General features: G+C 39.0%; 3 protein-coding genes across 4 annotated transcripts; 2 read left to right on the forward strand and 1 right to left on the reverse strand.

The window, feature by feature from the left end:
• The first annotated feature begins 7,031 nt into the window (after nucleotides 1–7,031).
• On the forward strand, nucleotides 7,032–9,559 carry LOC115791964 (mitochondrial uncoupling protein 2-like). 2 transcript variants are annotated; one of them, XM_030746272.1, is made up of 8 exons: nucleotides 7,032–7,155; nucleotides 7,379–7,513; nucleotides 7,732–7,870; nucleotides 7,971–8,178; nucleotides 8,256–8,453; nucleotides 8,536–8,637; nucleotides 8,732–8,912; nucleotides 9,015–9,559. In XM_030746272.1, the coding sequence occupies exons 3-8, from the start codon at nucleotides 7,745–7,747 to the stop codon at nucleotides 9,127–9,129; spliced, it is 930 nt and encodes a 309-aa protein (XP_030602132.1). In that variant the 5' UTR covers nucleotides 7,032–7,155; nucleotides 7,379–7,513; nucleotides 7,732–7,744; the 3' UTR covers nucleotides 9,130–9,559. The 2 variants fall into 2 exon arrangements, with proteins under 2 accessions (XP_030602132.1, XP_030602133.1); XM_030746273.1 differs by having other exon boundaries at nucleotides 7,735–7,870.
• A 1,937-nt stretch (nucleotides 9,560–11,496) lies between these two features.
• On the forward strand, nucleotides 11,497–13,885 carry LOC115791765 (mitochondrial uncoupling protein 2-like). Its single transcript, XM_030745997.1, has 8 exons — nucleotides 11,497–11,579; nucleotides 11,694–11,847; nucleotides 12,289–12,428; nucleotides 12,571–12,787; nucleotides 12,883–13,080; nucleotides 13,162–13,263; nucleotides 13,343–13,523; nucleotides 13,614–13,885. Exons 3-8 carry the CDS (start codon nucleotides 12,303–12,305, stop codon nucleotides 13,726–13,728), a joined length of 939 nt encoding a protein of 312 aa, XP_030601857.1. The 5' UTR covers nucleotides 11,497–11,579; nucleotides 11,694–11,847; nucleotides 12,289–12,302; the 3' UTR covers nucleotides 13,729–13,885.
• Nucleotides 13,839–17,644, reverse strand: dnajb13 (DnaJ heat shock protein family (Hsp40) member B13). Its single transcript, XM_030745996.1, has 8 exons — nucleotides 17,490–17,644; nucleotides 17,282–17,385; nucleotides 15,687–15,848; nucleotides 15,448–15,596; nucleotides 15,150–15,263; nucleotides 14,432–14,545; nucleotides 14,277–14,353; nucleotides 13,839–14,132 (listed from the first exon to the last, which is right to left on the reverse strand). The coding sequence occupies exons 1-8, from the start codon at nucleotides 17,555–17,557 to the stop codon at nucleotides 13,973–13,975; spliced, it is 948 nt and encodes a 315-aa protein (XP_030601856.1). The 5' UTR covers nucleotides 17,558–17,644; the 3' UTR covers nucleotides 13,839–13,972.
• Between the last annotated feature and the right edge of the window lie 288 nt (nucleotides 17,645–17,932).

Below are 17,932 nucleotides of genomic sequence, written 5' to 3' on the forward strand. Positions count from 1 at the left end.
TGAAATACTAAGTCTGTTTGTTAATCTTTGTTCACAGAACTTAAACACACCCTTATGTTGTCCAAACTTAAAATAAAGAGTATTTTTTAATGTTTTTAAATTATAGATAAGCAGTGTAGTACTGTTATTTCACTTCTTTGGTTAGTGTTGAGTAATGTAATTAATTACCTTCTCAAGATTAACAACAATTACAGCCAATGATTCTTCAGCTGGATTGTTACTCATTACTTTTCACTTACATTGAGACAGTGTCAACTTCACACACCTTTATTGTTACATTAAGCGGAGGATCACTCCAGTCATTAAGCCCAGCAATCCACTGCACCTATGGTGTCACAGACATACTGTATCCAATCTTTTCACAGCTTTGCTATACTTACATGAAGGGAAATAAGGCAAACCTGAGCAAGTGAACTGTACATGATGCTCTGCTATTATGTCTTCCAACAGCCAAGAGGAGTATAATGTCTTCCACGGCTCTGTCTGTTTGCAGCTTTAAAGATGGGGGAGTTTCCACTGAAAGAAGGTGTCAAGTTGCATTATTGGAAATGTAATTTTTAGAACTTGACACACACAAAGTGCAAAAGTAAACACATATCAGTAGCAAAAACTGCTAATAGGAAAGTCAGTCATTAAAGCATGCAACCTTCTAGACACCAAAGTTGAGCAGTGTTATTTAATGGGAGACATCTGAGAGACTTAAATGCAGTTATATAAAAAGAAGACGCTGTGACAGCTTGTTGTCCACATTTGTAGACTTGCTAATAAGAACAAGAGGATGGGAACAGGTGCTGGTGAACAAACATAATGACTCACACACAATTTTAGGAGGACTCAGCTGATTATCTTCTTAATGAGTCAGCACAGGCGCATTTTTGAAATAGGGCAAAGGTCAAAACAGAGAAACATCTGCATAAAGAGCCTTTTCTGTCCAGTCACCAGAGCACAGACACTTTAAAATCCCTTCTCCAGGATATTCAGGCATTTTTCATCATGTGCGGTAGATGCACCCTTTTTTTCCATAGATTTTCAACAGTGCTCACATTACATTACAATCCCATTTTTGTTTTTTAACCTATAGACTCTTCATTAGAATATCTTTTTTTTCACTAATCTAAACTAATATTAAAATATCATTTAAACAGTGAGAGTCAAAAATAAGCAGTAAGTTTTAAGAAAAATGCAAGCCAAAGCTAAATCTGAACAGATATCCCCGAGTCATCTCTGGCTCATGTGATCATTTGCTGTCTTAGTGGATTATCTTTTTGTGTTCTGTAAGATACTGTAAGTTAGCAGAAATTAAAAGCTTTTGATGAAGTTGAAAAGAAATTAAAAACTCAAGTTAGCTACAAATAGTTCTCTGTTTAAGGTATTTTCCAAATATAAAAAATAAAAAATAAGAATAGGCCGTTTTAGTATCCCCTTCTTCTATTACCTAATCATTTACACCTACATCACACTGACACAACATTGGCTGCAAAGAATGCAGAAATTGTCTGTAATGCACTGTAGACGTCTGCCAGCGTCCAGGAGGAGTTTACAAAAATTAGGTGCTGTTTTATTTTTAGCTGCGGACAGAAGCGCAGGTGATGAACACGTTTGAGTTCGGATCAGTCTGTATGGCAAGCCGTTAGTGCCAAATATTGTCCCTCTGCCAACCCATCTGGTAAAGAAATTGTGTGAAAATGAAAGTTTACTTAGTCAGAACACTTTAAAGATTGTTTACAAAATTACAAAATCCAGAATGCTGTATTTTACCCCAACCAGTGGCCTTTTTAAGAAGAAGAAGAAGAAGAAGAAACAGCCTTTATTGTCCCACAGAGGGGAAATTTGGGTGTAACAGCAGCCGCAGTTATTATAAATATAAGTAAAAATATAATAATTCACACTAAGAAAAGAATATAAATATATATAAAATCAACAAACAATATTAACCTTAATACTACTAATAATAACACTATATACAATATACATGTACATTTTGAACACCACCTTCTCACTCAAAAGCATTTATCCAGTTATTGAATGCCACTTTTGGAATCATTCTTTTTAGCACAACCTCACATGTGTGACTATAAATTTATTTTTGTATTTCGGCATACTGCATTAACACACTGAACCTAAAATCAATCAGAAATGTAGTAGAAAAATGGAATAGAAAAAGTTTGTTTTTTTTACTGTAAAAATCACAAATATGTTTAACAAACCATTTTTACAACTTAAAATACAAATATAAGTTGTAATTTTCAAAAATTTCTGCACTAATTTAAACAAATTTATATATAACAATTTATATTAAAAATGCAGGCAATGCCACAGGAGTTTTTCATACAATTTACAGAGCAATTAGGTGTAACAAATGCCAGACAAATTATTTTTACCACTCCAAAGAACAGTTCCTGTCCACCACAAGACAGAAGAGCACATCACAGGCAAAACTCGCTATCAACATCTCTGTCTTTCACCACCCTTTCACCTGTTTCTCAGCAGCCAAATGCCATACATTGCCATATAATTTTTTTAATTGGTTGATGTGGTGCATTCTTCCACCAATAGGGAAGAGGGTGTCGTGATTTTTTTTTTTTTTGCTTGCAAGCACTTCCTGCTAGTGAAAGTCCAGTTTTTGTCATTTCTTCCTGCATAAAATGCCCATCGAACGTGAGGACAATATACAGGAAAAAGCTTGGCATAAATTATTAATCATAACTCTGGTTTTACTTGGCCTGTCAACACAATTTAAAAAAAACTGGTGCATACTTGGAAGTCTGCACTTTCGACTCATGTTGAAATGGAGACTCAGCGAGGCAGCATCCTGCTGGTATGTCATCTTAGATTGACAATGTCATTTGGATGCACCGACACGTCCGTAGACCCCAGATGGTTAAAACACAGTTCTTTTCTAGTTAAACTAATGCCATTGTATAACATTATAGCCTTGTGTCAGTAATATTATTTTTTAATCTTTCCATATGCACATATAAATAGCAGATATGCAGTTTGGAATCTGACCTGCATGAGTAATATATTTATTGGCCTCTAGAGGGCACCCACATATCAACTAGTCTACTCAATTGAAACCTGAGTGTAGAATGGCCATGAATGGTTAATAGATATATTTTTCAAAAAGAACTCTATATGCTGACATACATAGATAAGTGAATAAAGAGCATATGAGAAAATATTTTTAATTTACTGAAATGAATCACTTGTACAGCCTGCTTTTATTTCTTCTTTGGAGTCAAACCACGAGATTATTAGAAACATGTAGAAATCCTATGTGAATTAAATAATTTTAAGTAAATATACCTGGTACACATTCTGTAAGGACTGCATTACCTTCAACTTTTTACTTGAAGCAGCTAAAGGTGAATTAATTTTCCTCTTCTGAGTTAGTTCAATGCACTTATTCATCTTTAAGTTAAAAACTTTTATCCAACCTTGTTTTGCATGCCTTTCCCTTATTTAGTCAAATTACCTTTCATCTAAGAGTTAAAAACAAAAACAAAAACACAGTAGAGTCACTGGTAGCCTTGTTCTTTGCATGCACACACTTGATGAAAATGAAACATATAGTGATGTATTCCTAAATAAATGTCTGTCCTTGAGGAAAGTTTTAAGTCTGATTTTAAAAGTAGAGAGCCTTAAGAAATGTATTACTCATACAGGTCTTATTCCAAACTGCATGTCTGCAATTTACATATGCATGTGAAAAGAGTAAAAAAAATATATTATTGATTATTGTTGGTAAGATTATTAAATTTCAAGGCTATTATTATAGATTGGCATTAGTTTATCTAGAAAACAACCTTAACTTTAATGAAAGTTAAGGTTGTTTCAGAATGCGCATTCTGTCTTTTGTTTGCCTTATTATGCTTTAACAAACAACAGACTTTATCTGTGATGAGTTAGTGTGGTCTGCACTTTTCTCCTTTGATAAAGTGAAGAGAGTTTAAATTAAGTGGATGAGATAACTGTGGGGAGGACATTGAATAATTTAGCTGTCACAGTGCTCCGGGCAAAATGGTTTTCAGTGACCAGATAAAACATCTTTTATTTATTTATTTTTGTCCACTCAGAAAGAGGCATTCAAAACACCTGGGTGTGTTGTAAAAAAAAAAAAAGTTTTTGCCAACTTTTACAGTGACTTTTACATAATTTTTTTACCAGACAGGGTTGAAAAATGGCAGTATTTGGCACTAATGGTTTTCACCAACTTTCATAGTGTTCTGACTTATTAAACGGCAATTTTTTAATCATTTCTTTACCTTAGGGGTTGGAAAAGTGGCAATATTTGGCAATGCCTTGCCATATTGCTTACATTTCCCATCTGCCATGAATTTCTGTGGATTGCTTGCCAAAAAGTTATGCGGATTGCTTGCAGCCCTCTGCAGGACTTTTTTTTTTTTGCGTCCCTGTGACAGGCATCTTAGTGAAATGGAATTAGGACGATACAAGTTCAATGGGTCTGTGAATGAAGCGAACATGCTGAGCCATAGACCTGTGCCCCACTAACCTTTAAGTGGTGGAGATTATTTATAGTCCTTCACAGCACTGAGTGAAAGTTCGCAGTATTCAAAGCACAGGAAAGCACAGTGGTGACGGAGTCTGGGGGGTCAGTTTCTTTTTAAGGGGATGCCACTGCAGACTGGTTAAAGCCAGCCGACTGACTTGTTTACTGGTCTGACTGTGTGCGTAAAGGTTTCTCACACAGCGTTCTGGAAACTGTTTATAGAGAGCAGGTGGCAAAACCAGCTCTCTCATCTTCTTAACCTTTCATGGGGGTACAGTACAAATGGATTATTAACTTTCAAATGCCCTGCAATGTGGGCAGTCTGAATACCTTCGCTAAATGTAAATATGTTCTCACTTTACCAATCTCTGCTGAATGCATTGTTTAATATAGAGCATTTATAGCTGTAAATACTGTGGAGTGGAAATATGAAGGTGCAGGTCTTTACTTTGACCCTGTTTACAAAAACAACCGCAGACGTTCATGTCACATTGAACACGAATTATGAAAACTCTATAAAGCCGCAGTACAAAGGAAAAAATGAGGATCACAATACTGTGCAAAAGTCTTGAGCCAACCCAAAATTCTTTGTATTTTGCCAGTTGCAGCGATTTATTAAAATGTGCAAACATACATGGAAATACAGTATAGAGGGAAAAAACAATTTATGCAATTCTAACGAGCTTGAAAGTCAATATTTGATATGATCTACATTCATAATTTGATCAATTTTGATGAGATCTCCATCAACACTGGCTGAAACACAGCTTCAAACCATGGCAGAGCCTCCACTGTGTTTTACAGATGGATGTAGACACTCAGTGTTGTATCTCCCTCCTGATCTCTGTACATGATGATTTGAAGCATCAAGTTGGATTCATCACTCCATCAGACCTGTTGCCACTGACTTTCAGTCCAGTTGTTGTGTAATTTGGCATCCTTCAGCCTTTTCTCCTTGTTTCCCTTCTTTAAGAATTCCTTCTTGACAGCCATCTTTCCACTGCGATAATTTCTGATGATGTTTTAGTGGACAGTAGATGCACTGAAGGCCCAGAAGCATCTCTTAGGTCCTGTGTCAGGTCTTTGCTGGATTTTTCCCTCCTATTTCTTTAGGACATGACTTTCAGATACTGTGCATCTGCTGTAGTTTTTTTAGTCCTACCGTTTCTTCTGTCATCCACTTCACTCCACCATGTTTTTGGCTCATGTTTTGGAATTTTTTTGTAGATTCAACTAAAGAAATTGGAAAAAATTATATATATTTTTGAGAAACCTAAAGATACAATTTAAAACTTGTTCTTTGCTTTAGTTACATGTCTTTTTAAATACATGACTGATTCATAGGTCAGTGTTAAGTGGCTTAACAAACAAAAATGTTCCTCTGAAAATGGCCAGGTACAAAGATTGGACTGAAAATGAGTGAAAAAGCAGCCAACAACCAAAGAAAAACTTTGAAAGACCTTCAAAAAGCCTGGAGAACTATTACTTGAGACAACTTTTAAAAAAAATTACAAGAACTCTGGCTCCTTGGAAGCAAAATATAAGGAAATGAGGGTGACTTAATACTTTTGCACAATACTGTGTGTTACAAAATTTAGTAGTATCATTTCAGGAACAGAACAACATGGTGACACATGTTGCACCAGGTGAATCATTTGATTGGAGGATGTGTTTTTGGTTACCCGTGACCTACAGCCGCAATGGAAAGTCACATGTAAGGAAGCATGCATTCACAGAGCGCCAGCACCCCACCGATAAAGAGTGTCCCCCCCTCCCCAACACATTCCATTTGGCAACCACTCCTCTTGTTGAAAGCAGCTTGTTTGCCTGTAACAAAACAACGCAAATGATTGCATTCAGATGCTCTCTGCACCCACCCAGTCTTGTTCACAGTATGGATTAGCTGAGAAGGATCACGGCCCCTTTACTTGAAACATTTCATAACTTTTTTTTACTTGCAGAGGAGGGATGTGGGAATTCCTAAAACTTCAGAACTACTAGTGCTAATCCTGTTGTGGGGGCACAAACACCAAGAAATGATGCAGTGCAAATATTATCCAGTACAGACCTCGCTGCCAGACTAATAGCCCTGGGCAAACATTTTGTGAATCCAGACAGGCCTCCCAGTCTGATTGGCTGCATATTACTAACCAATAGAAAAATATGGTACACCCTGTGATGTCAGTGAGGTAATATGAGCTGGTATCCAGGGAAGAAAAGCTGAAATTTCATGCAAACTCCAAGTTCTGGATTTAAAACTTGGAAAAAAAAAATCTGCAATACTGTCAGCAGTAAATTGTTACTGTAAAAACTGTCTTGAATTTTCTAAATGTTCACATGTAGTCATAGAGTTCATGCCAGGCTGCCATGATGACACCATCAGGAAGAGATCAACAAGAGCTCAAATATCTGGCTCAGCCTCACAGACTGATAAACATGATATTCACATAACAGGTGTGTACAACTTGCTAGACTATACTGCGTGCAGACATGGTCCAAAGGTGCCTATAAATATGGGGAGGCTCCTTCCACATTGGAACAGTAAGAACACAGCAGACGAGAACGCTTGTGGGAATAACTACCCAAGGGATTGTATATGTATTTTCCTCTCAGCTGGATTAAAACTTGCTTGGAACACTATTAAGGTAAAAATCTTGCACTTCAACATAACCATGATTTTTTTTTTTTAATTCTGTAAGGTTTTATGGGTTCCAAATCAACTTATATCACACGCAGCTGATTATAGAAAGTATTAAAACAATATGTTTTAAAGGTTCCAGTTACATAAATTTCATGTTTTAGACAGCTTTCAGCTAAAACTGAGTGTATCATGGTTTGCTGAATTATGGTAAATGGTTGTTTTTGCAGTGAGTGGTGGTGGTATGCTTGCTGGCTCATTTCGAGGAGAGTTTATGGCCCAAGACATTTCTAAAAAAGAAGCACTTCCAAAGACTAGTCTGCTTCTTGAGAAAACCTGAAACTTGTCGCTATCCTGAGTTACAGGTGTGTATGACTTTTAGCATGAACAGTTCAAAATATTTCCAGTACAGTACAGTAATATGAGAAATTATTAACAGTTATATAGTTATGCCTACAGTATATTTTTACATCATGTGGTTATATTCCACGTGTTTGTCAATGCAGTGATATTCTTTGGTGCGCTGTTTCATAACCAAAGGTCTTTGGATCATAAGAGCATATCTTTCCATTCATATCATCAGCAGAGGCGTAGTAATGGTTGGCATGAAACCCAAAGATATGATGCCCTCTGCGGCAGTTAAGTTCTTCGGAGCAGGCACGGCAGCTTGCATTGCTGACCTTGTCACCTTTCCACTGGATACCGCCAAAGTCAGACTACAGGTTAGTTGGTAACCGTGTTTTAACTTAAAACTTATTTTAACTTTAGAATTTATAACAGAGATCCTATTTGACCCTCTTTCATTTGCATCATGCCGTGCAGATTCAGGGAGAGTCTCAGAAAGCCGAAGGGGTTGGAGCAATGAAGTATCGTGGCGTGCTTGGCACCATCACCACCATGGTGCGCACAGAAGGAGCCAGGAGTCTTTATAATGGATTGGTGGCAGGCCTGCAGAGACAGATGAGCTTCGCTTCTGTCCGTATTGGCCTTTACGACTCCATGAAGCAATTCTACACCCGAGGCACTGAGAGTGAGTATCAGTGAGTGAGCAACAAGCATGTTGCTCTTCTACTGCTTCTTTGTGACCAACACAAATATGGCCCACAGGTGCAGGGATTGTTACTCGGCTCATGGCGGGCTGTACCACTGGGGCAATGGCTGTGGCTTTTGCACAACCAACAGATGTGGTAAAGGTGCGCTTTCAAGCCCAGGTACGACTGGCTGACGGTGAGAGGAGGTACAATGGCACCATGGATGCCTACAAGACGATTGCCCGAGATGAGGGTGTGCGTGGTCTGTGGAAAGGTACCCGCTTTTTCTTCACGTCATATTTATATAAAAATGCCCTCCACTGTATTCAAAGTTACTATGCACTCTTCTGTTCCAGGTTGCATGCCAAACATCACTCGTAATGCCATCGTAAACTGCGCAGAGCTGGTGACCTACGATATGATCAAAGAGCTCATCCTGAAGTATGACCTAATGACAGGTGGGGGCATGAATCGAGCTTATTACAGATATCAGTCCAACAAATGTCGGGCAAATACTGTGAAAGATGTAACTTTTCTTCTGTCCTCCCACAGACAACATGCCGTGCCACTTCACAGCCGCCTTCAGCGCAGGTTTCTGCACAACGGTGGTGGCTTCTCCTGTGGATGTGATTAAAACACGTTTCATGAACTCAGGAAATGGCCAGTACAGCAGTGCTCTCAACTGTGCCATCACAATGCTAAGAAATGAAGGACCCACAGCTTTCTATAAAGGGTAAACAGACACTAACATGACCATCCATGAAGCAAACATAGATTAAAAAAAAAAAAAGTATTTTGACTACTTATTCACGTGTCTTTCCTGTCACTCCTTTAGGTTCATGCCTTCTTTCCTGCGACTGGGCTCCTGGAACATTGTGATGTTTGTAACTTATGAACAAATTAAAAAGGGCCTGAGCAGGGCACAGCAGTACTGGGAGTCTCCGTTCTGACCGCAGCTCATCAGACCTTTTCGTTTTTTTCACTCAGGACTGCAAAACAAACACCAAGAAATGATGCAGAAGTGATGCGATGGTGACTACTGCTGACTCTTGGTTACAAAGACATTACAAAGACTTCCGGCAGGAAGACTCTGGGGACATTTTTGCAATATTTTAACAGTTTAAAGATCAGACCTTAAAGAGGCTTCATGCATTTTAATGGTCAGGAATTCCATTACAAAAAGCTCCTTCTGGTATAAAAGATGGGAAATGCTTTGATGTAAACTTTCATGTTTACAAGAATGAAATGAAAGATCACATGAATGTTAGGCTGTAACCTTAGTTATTACTTCCTTTAGGGCTTTCCAAGAGGAAGATGGTTTTTGTCTGACAATACCTAAAAGTGACCACAATATGTCTTTTACTTTTTCTGCATTGTTTACACTGTTTACCTTTTTTGTTGTAGTTTAATGTATGTGTCACTTAATGTGAAAAGAATGAGTGATTTGTTGCTGGTCGATGAGTCATGTATATTTTGAACACAATGAAATAAAGTGCATAAATTAGTGGAAAAACTGGATTTCGGTGTGGCTTTGATGTCCGTCACTTTATGTCTCGACTCAAACTCTTAGATGCTTCACTGTTCCTCGCAGAGTAAAACTGGGGGATGCAGCTTTCCCAGTTTATGCTCCTAAACTTTTAGGGAAACAAACTCTACAGATAATTTCAAGAAACTCTTAAAAACACACCTTTTGAAATCTAGAATTTAACTAGTGCTTCCACGCCATGCCATTGTACAGTTGAATTTACTGAGTTCAGCCCCATTTAGTAATCTGGTAGATACATGTGTGCATATCTTCTTCATCAATATCATATTGGATTTCTGCTTCTCTTACTTCCAAGACTGTGTCTTTTTTCATTTATTTTAACTTATGGATTTTTATTTATATGTCTGTGTATGTGGGTGTGTATGTATGTATTTCATATGGGTTGCTAGTTTGTTTAAATATTTAGCTGACCTTGTTTCTTAATATGTTTTTATGCCTGTGAAGCCCTTTGAACATCTATATGTGATACTGGCAGGATGAGAACCCCAATGGACAGAACTTGACTTTTCATCAGCATTTATTGTTGGAAAACTCAGAAGAAAACGGAACTGGACTGAGTCAGCAGAACAAAATACAAACTCACTTAGAAACAAGACTTGGACATATGGACCACACAGCGGGAGGAAAACTACGATGAGGATGCAACGAGGAACAAAGGGAAACGCAGACAATATATATACACACACACACACACATGTAATCAAGGAAATAGGACACACTGGGGAAAACAGCTGAACAGAATCACACACTAACAAGACAGAGGAAGCAGACGAGACTGAAGTTAAAGTAAAGCAGGGAATGAATAAATACAGAGACAGGGCTACAAACTAAGACACTTGAACCGGACAGACAAAATCAGACACAAACATCAGGGAGTCAGGCACACAGCAGGAACACAGGGAGTCAGGAACTAAATACAAAAACCATGACACAGAACAGAACTCAGAAAACTAAACTAAGAACCAAAACAGATTCTGAATGTGCAAAAAACAAAAACACTGGGACGATGACAGACTCACAGCGCCATCATACCACTGCATATGTAGGACAACATGTACCCATGCACTGACTCATAAACACTGAAATTTACAATCCTTATTTTTACCAAGATGGCACTAAAAGTCCAACGCTGCACTGTTTTAGAGTTCCCTGCGGTGGCATAGTTGAATTGCATCTCCACTATTTAAATAGATAATACAGTTTGAATTTATTCATAAACAGAACAGAACAGAGCTAACTGCATGTTTCAACTTCACACCTGAATGAAGGAACAAGAAATCATGGAACGTTTTAACCGAAAGCTGTGGTGAGGCAATTACCGTTCTTAACATATGGCTCTAATTTGGTGTGCAGTGGACATGCGCATGAGTTCTTGTACTTTCATCATGACTCAGCGTTTAATCTTGAAGCCTTATAATGCTGCGCAGACCTCTACAGAAATCACTAACGTAACTAAAAGTTGTTTAAACAACTTTGGAAAATCCAGCTTCAAACATAAAGCATTTATTTCATAAAAGAAGATAAAAATTAATGTTTCTGTATTAATATCCCTGTTGGTGTGAGGACATAATAAATTTGTGAAGACAAGAAGACAGAAGGAAGGCATGTCTAAACTACATGCATTCACACATGAGAAAAATGCAGACACAGGTTTATAGTTAGCCCACATATTTGGGGTGGGACCCCCACTATGTAACACATGCTATGCTGTGATGTAACAGCATCACGAGCAGTATATAAAGAAGCCGACCTCTTCCCCACTCCTCCGTCTGCTCCATTCATTGTCTGAGACTCAGCGATACATTTGGTTATTGTCCTTTGGAGAGGCTTTTCAGTGTTACACATCATATCACGGTACAGCCAGACTTTTACTTTCTAATTTTACTTTCCTGGAATATTGGCATCATTATTTATTGATAAAGCTTTGCTACACTGCTGTGCTGATTTTAAAATGCTTCTCTTATGCAGGATTTGGAGTATGATTATATGTCTCATTGCTGCTGAAAAATCTTCTATGGAAAAACAAGAAAAACAATTTATAGCCGGGACAAAGTTCAGCCAAAGGGACACCTTTAGAGAATCCTGATCTCTAAATTTTCTGTGCCAAACTGCTCCAATAAAGGTAAGAATTAGTAACAAATTGAACTGTATGTGGGGAATAAAATGGGAAACTGTATTTCCTGGTGCTGAACTGAATTTAAAAAGCTGACTTTTTAGCCCTTTTAAGGACACAGAACGTTACGGTAACGGCAGCCTCATTAAAGCCTCTATTAGGGGTGCTGCTATTGCTGAATTGAGTTGTTAAATGCTTATAGTACATAGCACCCACCAGTATTACTAGCATAGTGAGTAACACAGGTTAGGATAAAGTATGTCAAGCAGATCCAATAAATAAGCAATGCTCTGCTTCCTGGGTCTCTTCTGTGTCACATTTTGAGAGATGCAGTTTCAAATGAAAAACACTCATTTCTGAATGCAGTGTGTTTGTGGTTTTTTTTCTATCAGATTTTGCAGGAACATCTTGTCCTGTATATATTAATAATCCAATCCTTGTGTTGTTTAGAAGAATTGTGGAAAATGGTTGGATTCAGACCTGCAGATGTGCCACCATCAGCAGCTGTGAAGTTTGTGGGAGCAGGAACAGCAGCCTGCATCGCAGACCTGCTCACCTTCCCCCTGGACACAGCCAAAGTGCGACTACAGGTAGTAATAAAGTCTTTGCAAATGTATCCTCACGTACCATTACCAAGCACAAATCTTTGAAGCATCTTAGCTCCCACAATCCTGAAGGTCTATAGTTATGTAAATTCTTGTATCCTTAGTCACCTGAATTTTCATTGTACAGATTCAAGGAGAGGCCAGAGGCTCCATTGCTACAGGGAGTGGCCCTACAGTGAAGTATCGAGGAGTGTTTGGCACGATTGCCACCATGGTGCGTACTGAGGGTCCTCGGAGTCTATACAGTGGACTGGTGGCGGGACTCCAGAGGCAGATGAGCTTCGCCTCTGTCCGAATTGGTCTCTATGACTCTGTTAAACAGTTCTACACTAAAGGCTCTGACCGTGAGTGTCTGTGAAAGCATTTTAATAAAGTAGTTGTTTTGGCTGACGGAAATTTCGGCCAATCTGTACTGATATCTCTCTCTTCCCTGGTTTAGATGCAGGCATTGGCAGTCGGCTGCTGGCTGGATCTACCACAGGTGCCATGGCAGTTGCTATTGCTCAGCCCACAGATGTGGTGAAAGTTCGCTTCCAGGCAAAGGCCAGATCTCTTGGGCATGCCAGGCGCTACTGCAGCACAGTGGATGCTTACAAGACCATTGCCAAGGAGGAAGGCATTAGTGGTCTGTGGAAAGGTAGCTTTACCTTGCAAAATGTATAGATCTTTAAAAGGCTCCTGCTTTATTTCTTATGATGTATCTTTTTTTGCCACACAGGTACCGCTCCAAACATTGCACGTAATGCTATTGTTAACTGCACAGAACTGGTGACATATGACTTCATCAAGGATATGCTTCTTAGGTCCACACCCCTGACAGGTAAAATACAGTGGCTTCACAGTAATGTGATGCATGCATGTGATATAATACTCAATCCTGGGTTGTGTGTACTCCACAGATAATCTGCCCTGCCATTTTGCTTCAGCCTTTGGTGCAGGGCTGTGCACAACAGTGATCGCCTCGCCCGTTGATGTGGTCAAGACAAGATATATGAACTCTGCTCTTGGTCAGTACAGCAGCGTTCTCAGTTGTGCTGCTGCCATGATGACCAAAGAGGGCCCGTGTGCCTTTTACAAAGGGTAGGCAATGATTCCATATTCATTTGACAGCTGTTAATATGAATGGACTGCAACTAAAAATGTCTTTGTTTCTGTTTCCTTTCTCTTAAGGTTTATGCCATCTTTCTTACGCCTGGGCTCCTGGAATGTGGTGATGTTTGTCACATATGAGCAGCTGAAACGAGCCATGATGGCAGCAAATCACAGCTGCAAAACATTTCTGTAATAGTTACTGTCTCTCAGTGGGCTCGTGTTTGACCACAGATACACTGGCTTTAATTTTTATAACTGTCCAGCATGTGCTTTTTTAACTGCTTACAGAAACATTTTGACGGTATGCAAAGTGTAAAGAAAAACAGAACATCATGATTTGCCAATAAAGATTACGTCAGTGTCGCCCTCTCCTGACAGACATGTAACCACATAAACTCATTAGTCTGAGGAACATAACACATGTATTTGAAATTTGATTAATCTTTAAGTGATAGAGCTTGCTTGATCAGATGCTTCCTCTCAGTAGAAAGCTTCTTGGGGAACTCAATGTCAAAAGTAAGCGTGAGGTTTCCTCTCTGGGATGGATCCTTGGACAGCGGCATTCCCTCTCCACTCAGGACTTTCTTGTATGCAGGGCTGATATGTCATGACAAATAAATCAGAGAATGAAAAATTAATGCATATAATGCACAAAATCAAAATATACTACACTTTAGCAAGTGTTGAGGTTTTTTTAATCATCCGCTGTCTCACTTCTAATCTTTGAGTAAAAGCACTTACTGCACAATGTCATTGATAGGAACAGAGAGGAGCCTGCCATCTAGTGTCTGCACGTCCACAGAGAAGCCAGTCAAAGCCTGTGAGAAAAGTAGGCAATTTGCAGCTTCAAACAAACCTTTATGAATGATCAATAATCAAACCATAATCTGACTCACCATCTGCAGAGTAATCTTGATGTTGTAGATGAGGTCGTTGTTACGTCTTACAAACAGAGGATGGGTCTTCTGTCGCACTATAAACACAATATCTGCAGGAATGCTGTTTGGTCCCTAGAGGTAAAATACAGCAAAACGGTAAAAACACTGACCACATAATTTCTTTTGACTAAATCTGCCCAAATTATAATAAGCATAATGCCTTATTTGGCAGTAAGCTTGTGCTACTTAAATGAAATCTACTTATAAGAGATCTTCAGGAGTACCCTACTTGTGTACAGTCTAAGTAAAGTGCACATAAGTGCATAGCACAATCAATTCATTAAGTCAAAGTAAAACAATCTAAACATGATCTGATAAATGTAAAAAACAAAACAAAAAAAGCAAACAAACACAACTGTCAGATGACATTTAAGTGGCTCAGTGTAACAGAGGGTGGTGTTGTGACTGAGCAGTTACATAAATGTTAACATGGGAATTAATTAGAGAAATCAGCTCCGCGAGGCCACACAGTATTAGCTCAGCACCGGCGACGGAGCCACGAGCCCAAATGAGGCTGTAACACACTTTTTTGTGTAAAAGGATAAAAATAAAACATCATACCAACTCATGAGATCACTCTCTACCTAACAGACACAGACTGGGTGAGTTATTAGTGACCACGGTTGCAGATATTTTAAACCTTCAATTTAAAATGGGGTTCAGGTCATTTAGTTACCTGATCTCCTTCTTTGGGGAAAGTGATTCTTGTGCCTTCAGTCCATCCAGGCTTTACATCTATAGTCAGGATCTTGTCTTTTATACTAGATGTGCATCCATCGTCATTCATAACCTGTAAAATAAATAAAGCAGCGCACAATGTATGAGGCAAAAATGAATGCTACAGTATATACTTATGTTTTTTTTAATGGTGTTGATTAGTTAGATATAAACCCCACAAAGAGCTTTCGGTCTAACGGATATATGAATTTTACCCCTCGAAAGCCACGGAAGGAGACAACATATTCATCTCTTACTCTGCGAGATATCTTAATCTTTTTTGTGCATCCACGGAAGAGATCATCCAGGGACAAATGAAGATCTCTCTCAATTGGTGAATCTTGCGTTTTCATCACTTCTGGTTGCAGGCCACTAAACTGAAGAGGTAAATCATTTGTGTAGAAGTCTAGTGAAAAGGAAAAAAAACCAAAAAAACAGGATTACATTTGAAGAGGCACATTAACTGTGTGGGCTTTGATTCAGTTTTTTTCCTGACCTGCAAATGGATTGTCGCCTCCGAAAAACTGTTTGAATGTCTGGTCAGGATTTCCATGGTAGACGTATTTTGATGACCAAGCTCCATTGCTGGAAAACTCAAGTGGGATACCACCTTTTAGACCCTCCTCTCCAAACTTGTCATAAGTTGCCTTTTTTCGAGCTGTCATGAAGAACATAGACATTGATACAGACACATACGGTGCATTCTCCATGCAACAAGTACTGCCTGGTTTATGTAGTCTTTCATCAGAAAAAAATACCCTTACTGTATACCTTAATTGCCATCAACTGGTATTAAAATATACAATATAAACTGCCTTGAGGCAACTGTTGGTTGTGATTTGGCATTATATAAATAAAACTGAATTGAAAATAAGCTTTCTATATTTGAGTCTTGTAATACTTTTCTCAGTATTCTGCACTGCAGAATGTTTTGTAAAAACAAAAGCTGTAAATAAAACTCTGTAGTTATTCCCACTTCTCTGTTTTTCATTGTTAATATTACTTATATCAGTTTTAAACTCTGCTCTAGCTGTGCGTTTATCTTGCAACTGACATGAATACTGCAACCAAATTTAAAATCACTTATTGCAATTGAGTTGATTTGTTATTACAATAACACGCACTGCTTGAAAAAAATTAAGAAAACAATAGATCTTCACAGTATACCACAAAGCCAGTTAGCACATCAGGGATATCAGTCTGTTCAGTTAGGTACAATAATCCATTGTGAACCCACTTCACCTGCTTTGCTGCAAATGAAAGTGACAGCAGGTGCACTGGAGACACAACAAGATGGTTTTACAGGTGGTGGCCACAGGCCACAGACATCCTCTCTGATTTTTCTATAGTTTTGTTTTTTTTTGCTGGTGTGTTCCTCACCCAGATATACAACTATACAGCCCAACCAGGTTGCACAGGTAGGCCAGCTCCTACATGACGGCACATCCATGCATAGGTTTGCTGTGTCTCCCAGCACAGTCTCAAAAGCGCGGAGGACGTGCCCAGTTCTCTTCACACGTGAAAGCAGGTTCATAGTCAGCACATTTAACAGATGTGAAAAAGTCTGAAGACACCATGGTGAATGTTAGGCTGCCTGCCCATTGGCAGTGGGTCAGTGATGGTCTGGGGAGGCATATCCTTGGAGGGTTGCACAGATCTCCATGTGCTAGTCAACGGTGCTTTGAATGCTGTTAGGTTGTTGATGAAATCTCCAGACCGATTGTTAGACACAGTCTTGACACTGTGCTGGGAGACACAGCAAACCTTCTTACAATGGCTCTTCTTGATGTGCCATCCTGGAGGAGCTGTGGACTGACCACCGTTGCAACCTGAATGGGTTACATTAACCATCTCATGCCACCAGAAGTGAAAAGTATACTCGCAAAAACCTAGAGAGCACTGAGCCACGAGGGATGAGGATCAGTCACTTGGCAAAAGGAGACACAGTGGCTAATGATTAACAGACTTTGCTATGATCGTCGAGTGTTCCCATAACGCTACCCCCCCCCCCCCCCCCCCCCCTCCAAAAAAAAATAAATAAATAAAAAATAAAGAACAACAAAACTTCAGCCTCTCTATTCTGACACTTACGGTCGCTCAAAACATCATAGGCTTCACCCAGCTGAGTGAATTTCTGGGAGCTTCCAGGGTGTCTGTTTCTTTTCGGATGAAACTTCAGTGCAAGACGTCGATATCTAAAACGATAAAAGGGGGGAAAAACTGGGACGATTAACACAAAGCGCCTCATTATAAAAGATGAGAGTTTGGCCTACCGTTTAATATTTATCAAATAACATACGCCTTTTTGATATCTGCGTCTGTTGCGTTTCTGTTTATTTCCAGCGTCTCGTAGTAATCGCTACTCATTATAAAATTAAATATTCAAAGCTACAGTCAAAAGCCAAAGTAGAAAAAAAGCAGCTAAACCATTAGAGTGCGGTTGCTTGACTTCGTTTCCAGGGAAACGGCTGCTGAAGACTCGCGAGGCTTGCAAAGAATCGCGGGCATTGACTTAAATGAGCTCTTAAGCGGTCTTTACAGTGAAGTAATAAATATTGATGGGTATTTCTACATCGCAGCGAAGTAATTATTACTTAACTTTTTAAAAACTATTTTTGTTTGTAGTCTGCTTTACAATATAGCCATGCCATGTGTTTATGCACTGACTACCGTATTAACTCGACTAATGAATATCTATGTTACATCTGACTATAGTAGACAATCACTTACTACTGGATCCCA

The sequence above is a fragment of the Archocentrus centrarchus genome, chromosome 14, assembly GCF_007364275.1.
Source record: "Archocentrus centrarchus isolate MPI-CPG fArcCen1 chromosome 14, fArcCen1, whole genome shotgun sequence".
Classification (NCBI taxonomy): Eukaryota; Metazoa; Chordata; class Actinopteri; order Cichliformes; family Cichlidae; genus Archocentrus; species Archocentrus centrarchus.

Coding starts and splice junctions, on each gene's coding strand:
- LOC115791964 (XM_030746272.1), top strand. CDS start 7,745: ATGGTTGGCATGAAACCCAAAGATATGATGCCCTCTGCGGCAGTTAAG. Junction 8,454..8,535: donor TGTGCGTGGTCTGTGGAAAG/GTACCCGCTTTT, acceptor CTTCTGTTCCAG/GTTGCATGCCAAACATCACT. Junction 8,638..8,731: donor GAAGTATGACCTAATGACAG/GTGGGGGCATGA, acceptor GTCCTCCCACAG/ACAACATGCCGTGCCACTTC.
- LOC115791765 (XM_030745997.1), top strand. CDS start 12,303: ATGGTTGGATTCAGACCTGCAGATGTGCCACCATCAGCAGCTGTGAAG. Junction 13,081..13,161: donor CATTAGTGGTCTGTGGAAAG/GTAGCTTTACCT, acceptor TTTGCCACACAG/GTACCGCTCCAAACATTGCA. Junction 13,524..13,613: donor CCGTGTGCCTTTTACAAAGG/GTAGGCAATGAT, acceptor CTTTCTCTTAAG/GTTTATGCCATCTTTCTTAC.
- dnajb13 (XM_030745996.1), bottom strand. CDS start 17,557: ATGAGTAGCGATTACTACGAGACGCTGGAAATAAACAGAAACGCAACA. Junction 17,386..17,489: donor GACGCAGATATCAAAAAGGC/GTATGTTATTTG, acceptor TTATCGTTTTAG/ATATCGACGTCTTGCACTGA. Junction 15,849..17,281: donor CTATGATGTTTTGAGCGACC/GTAAGTGTCAGA, acceptor TCTTCATGACAG/CTCGAAAAAAGGCAACTTAT.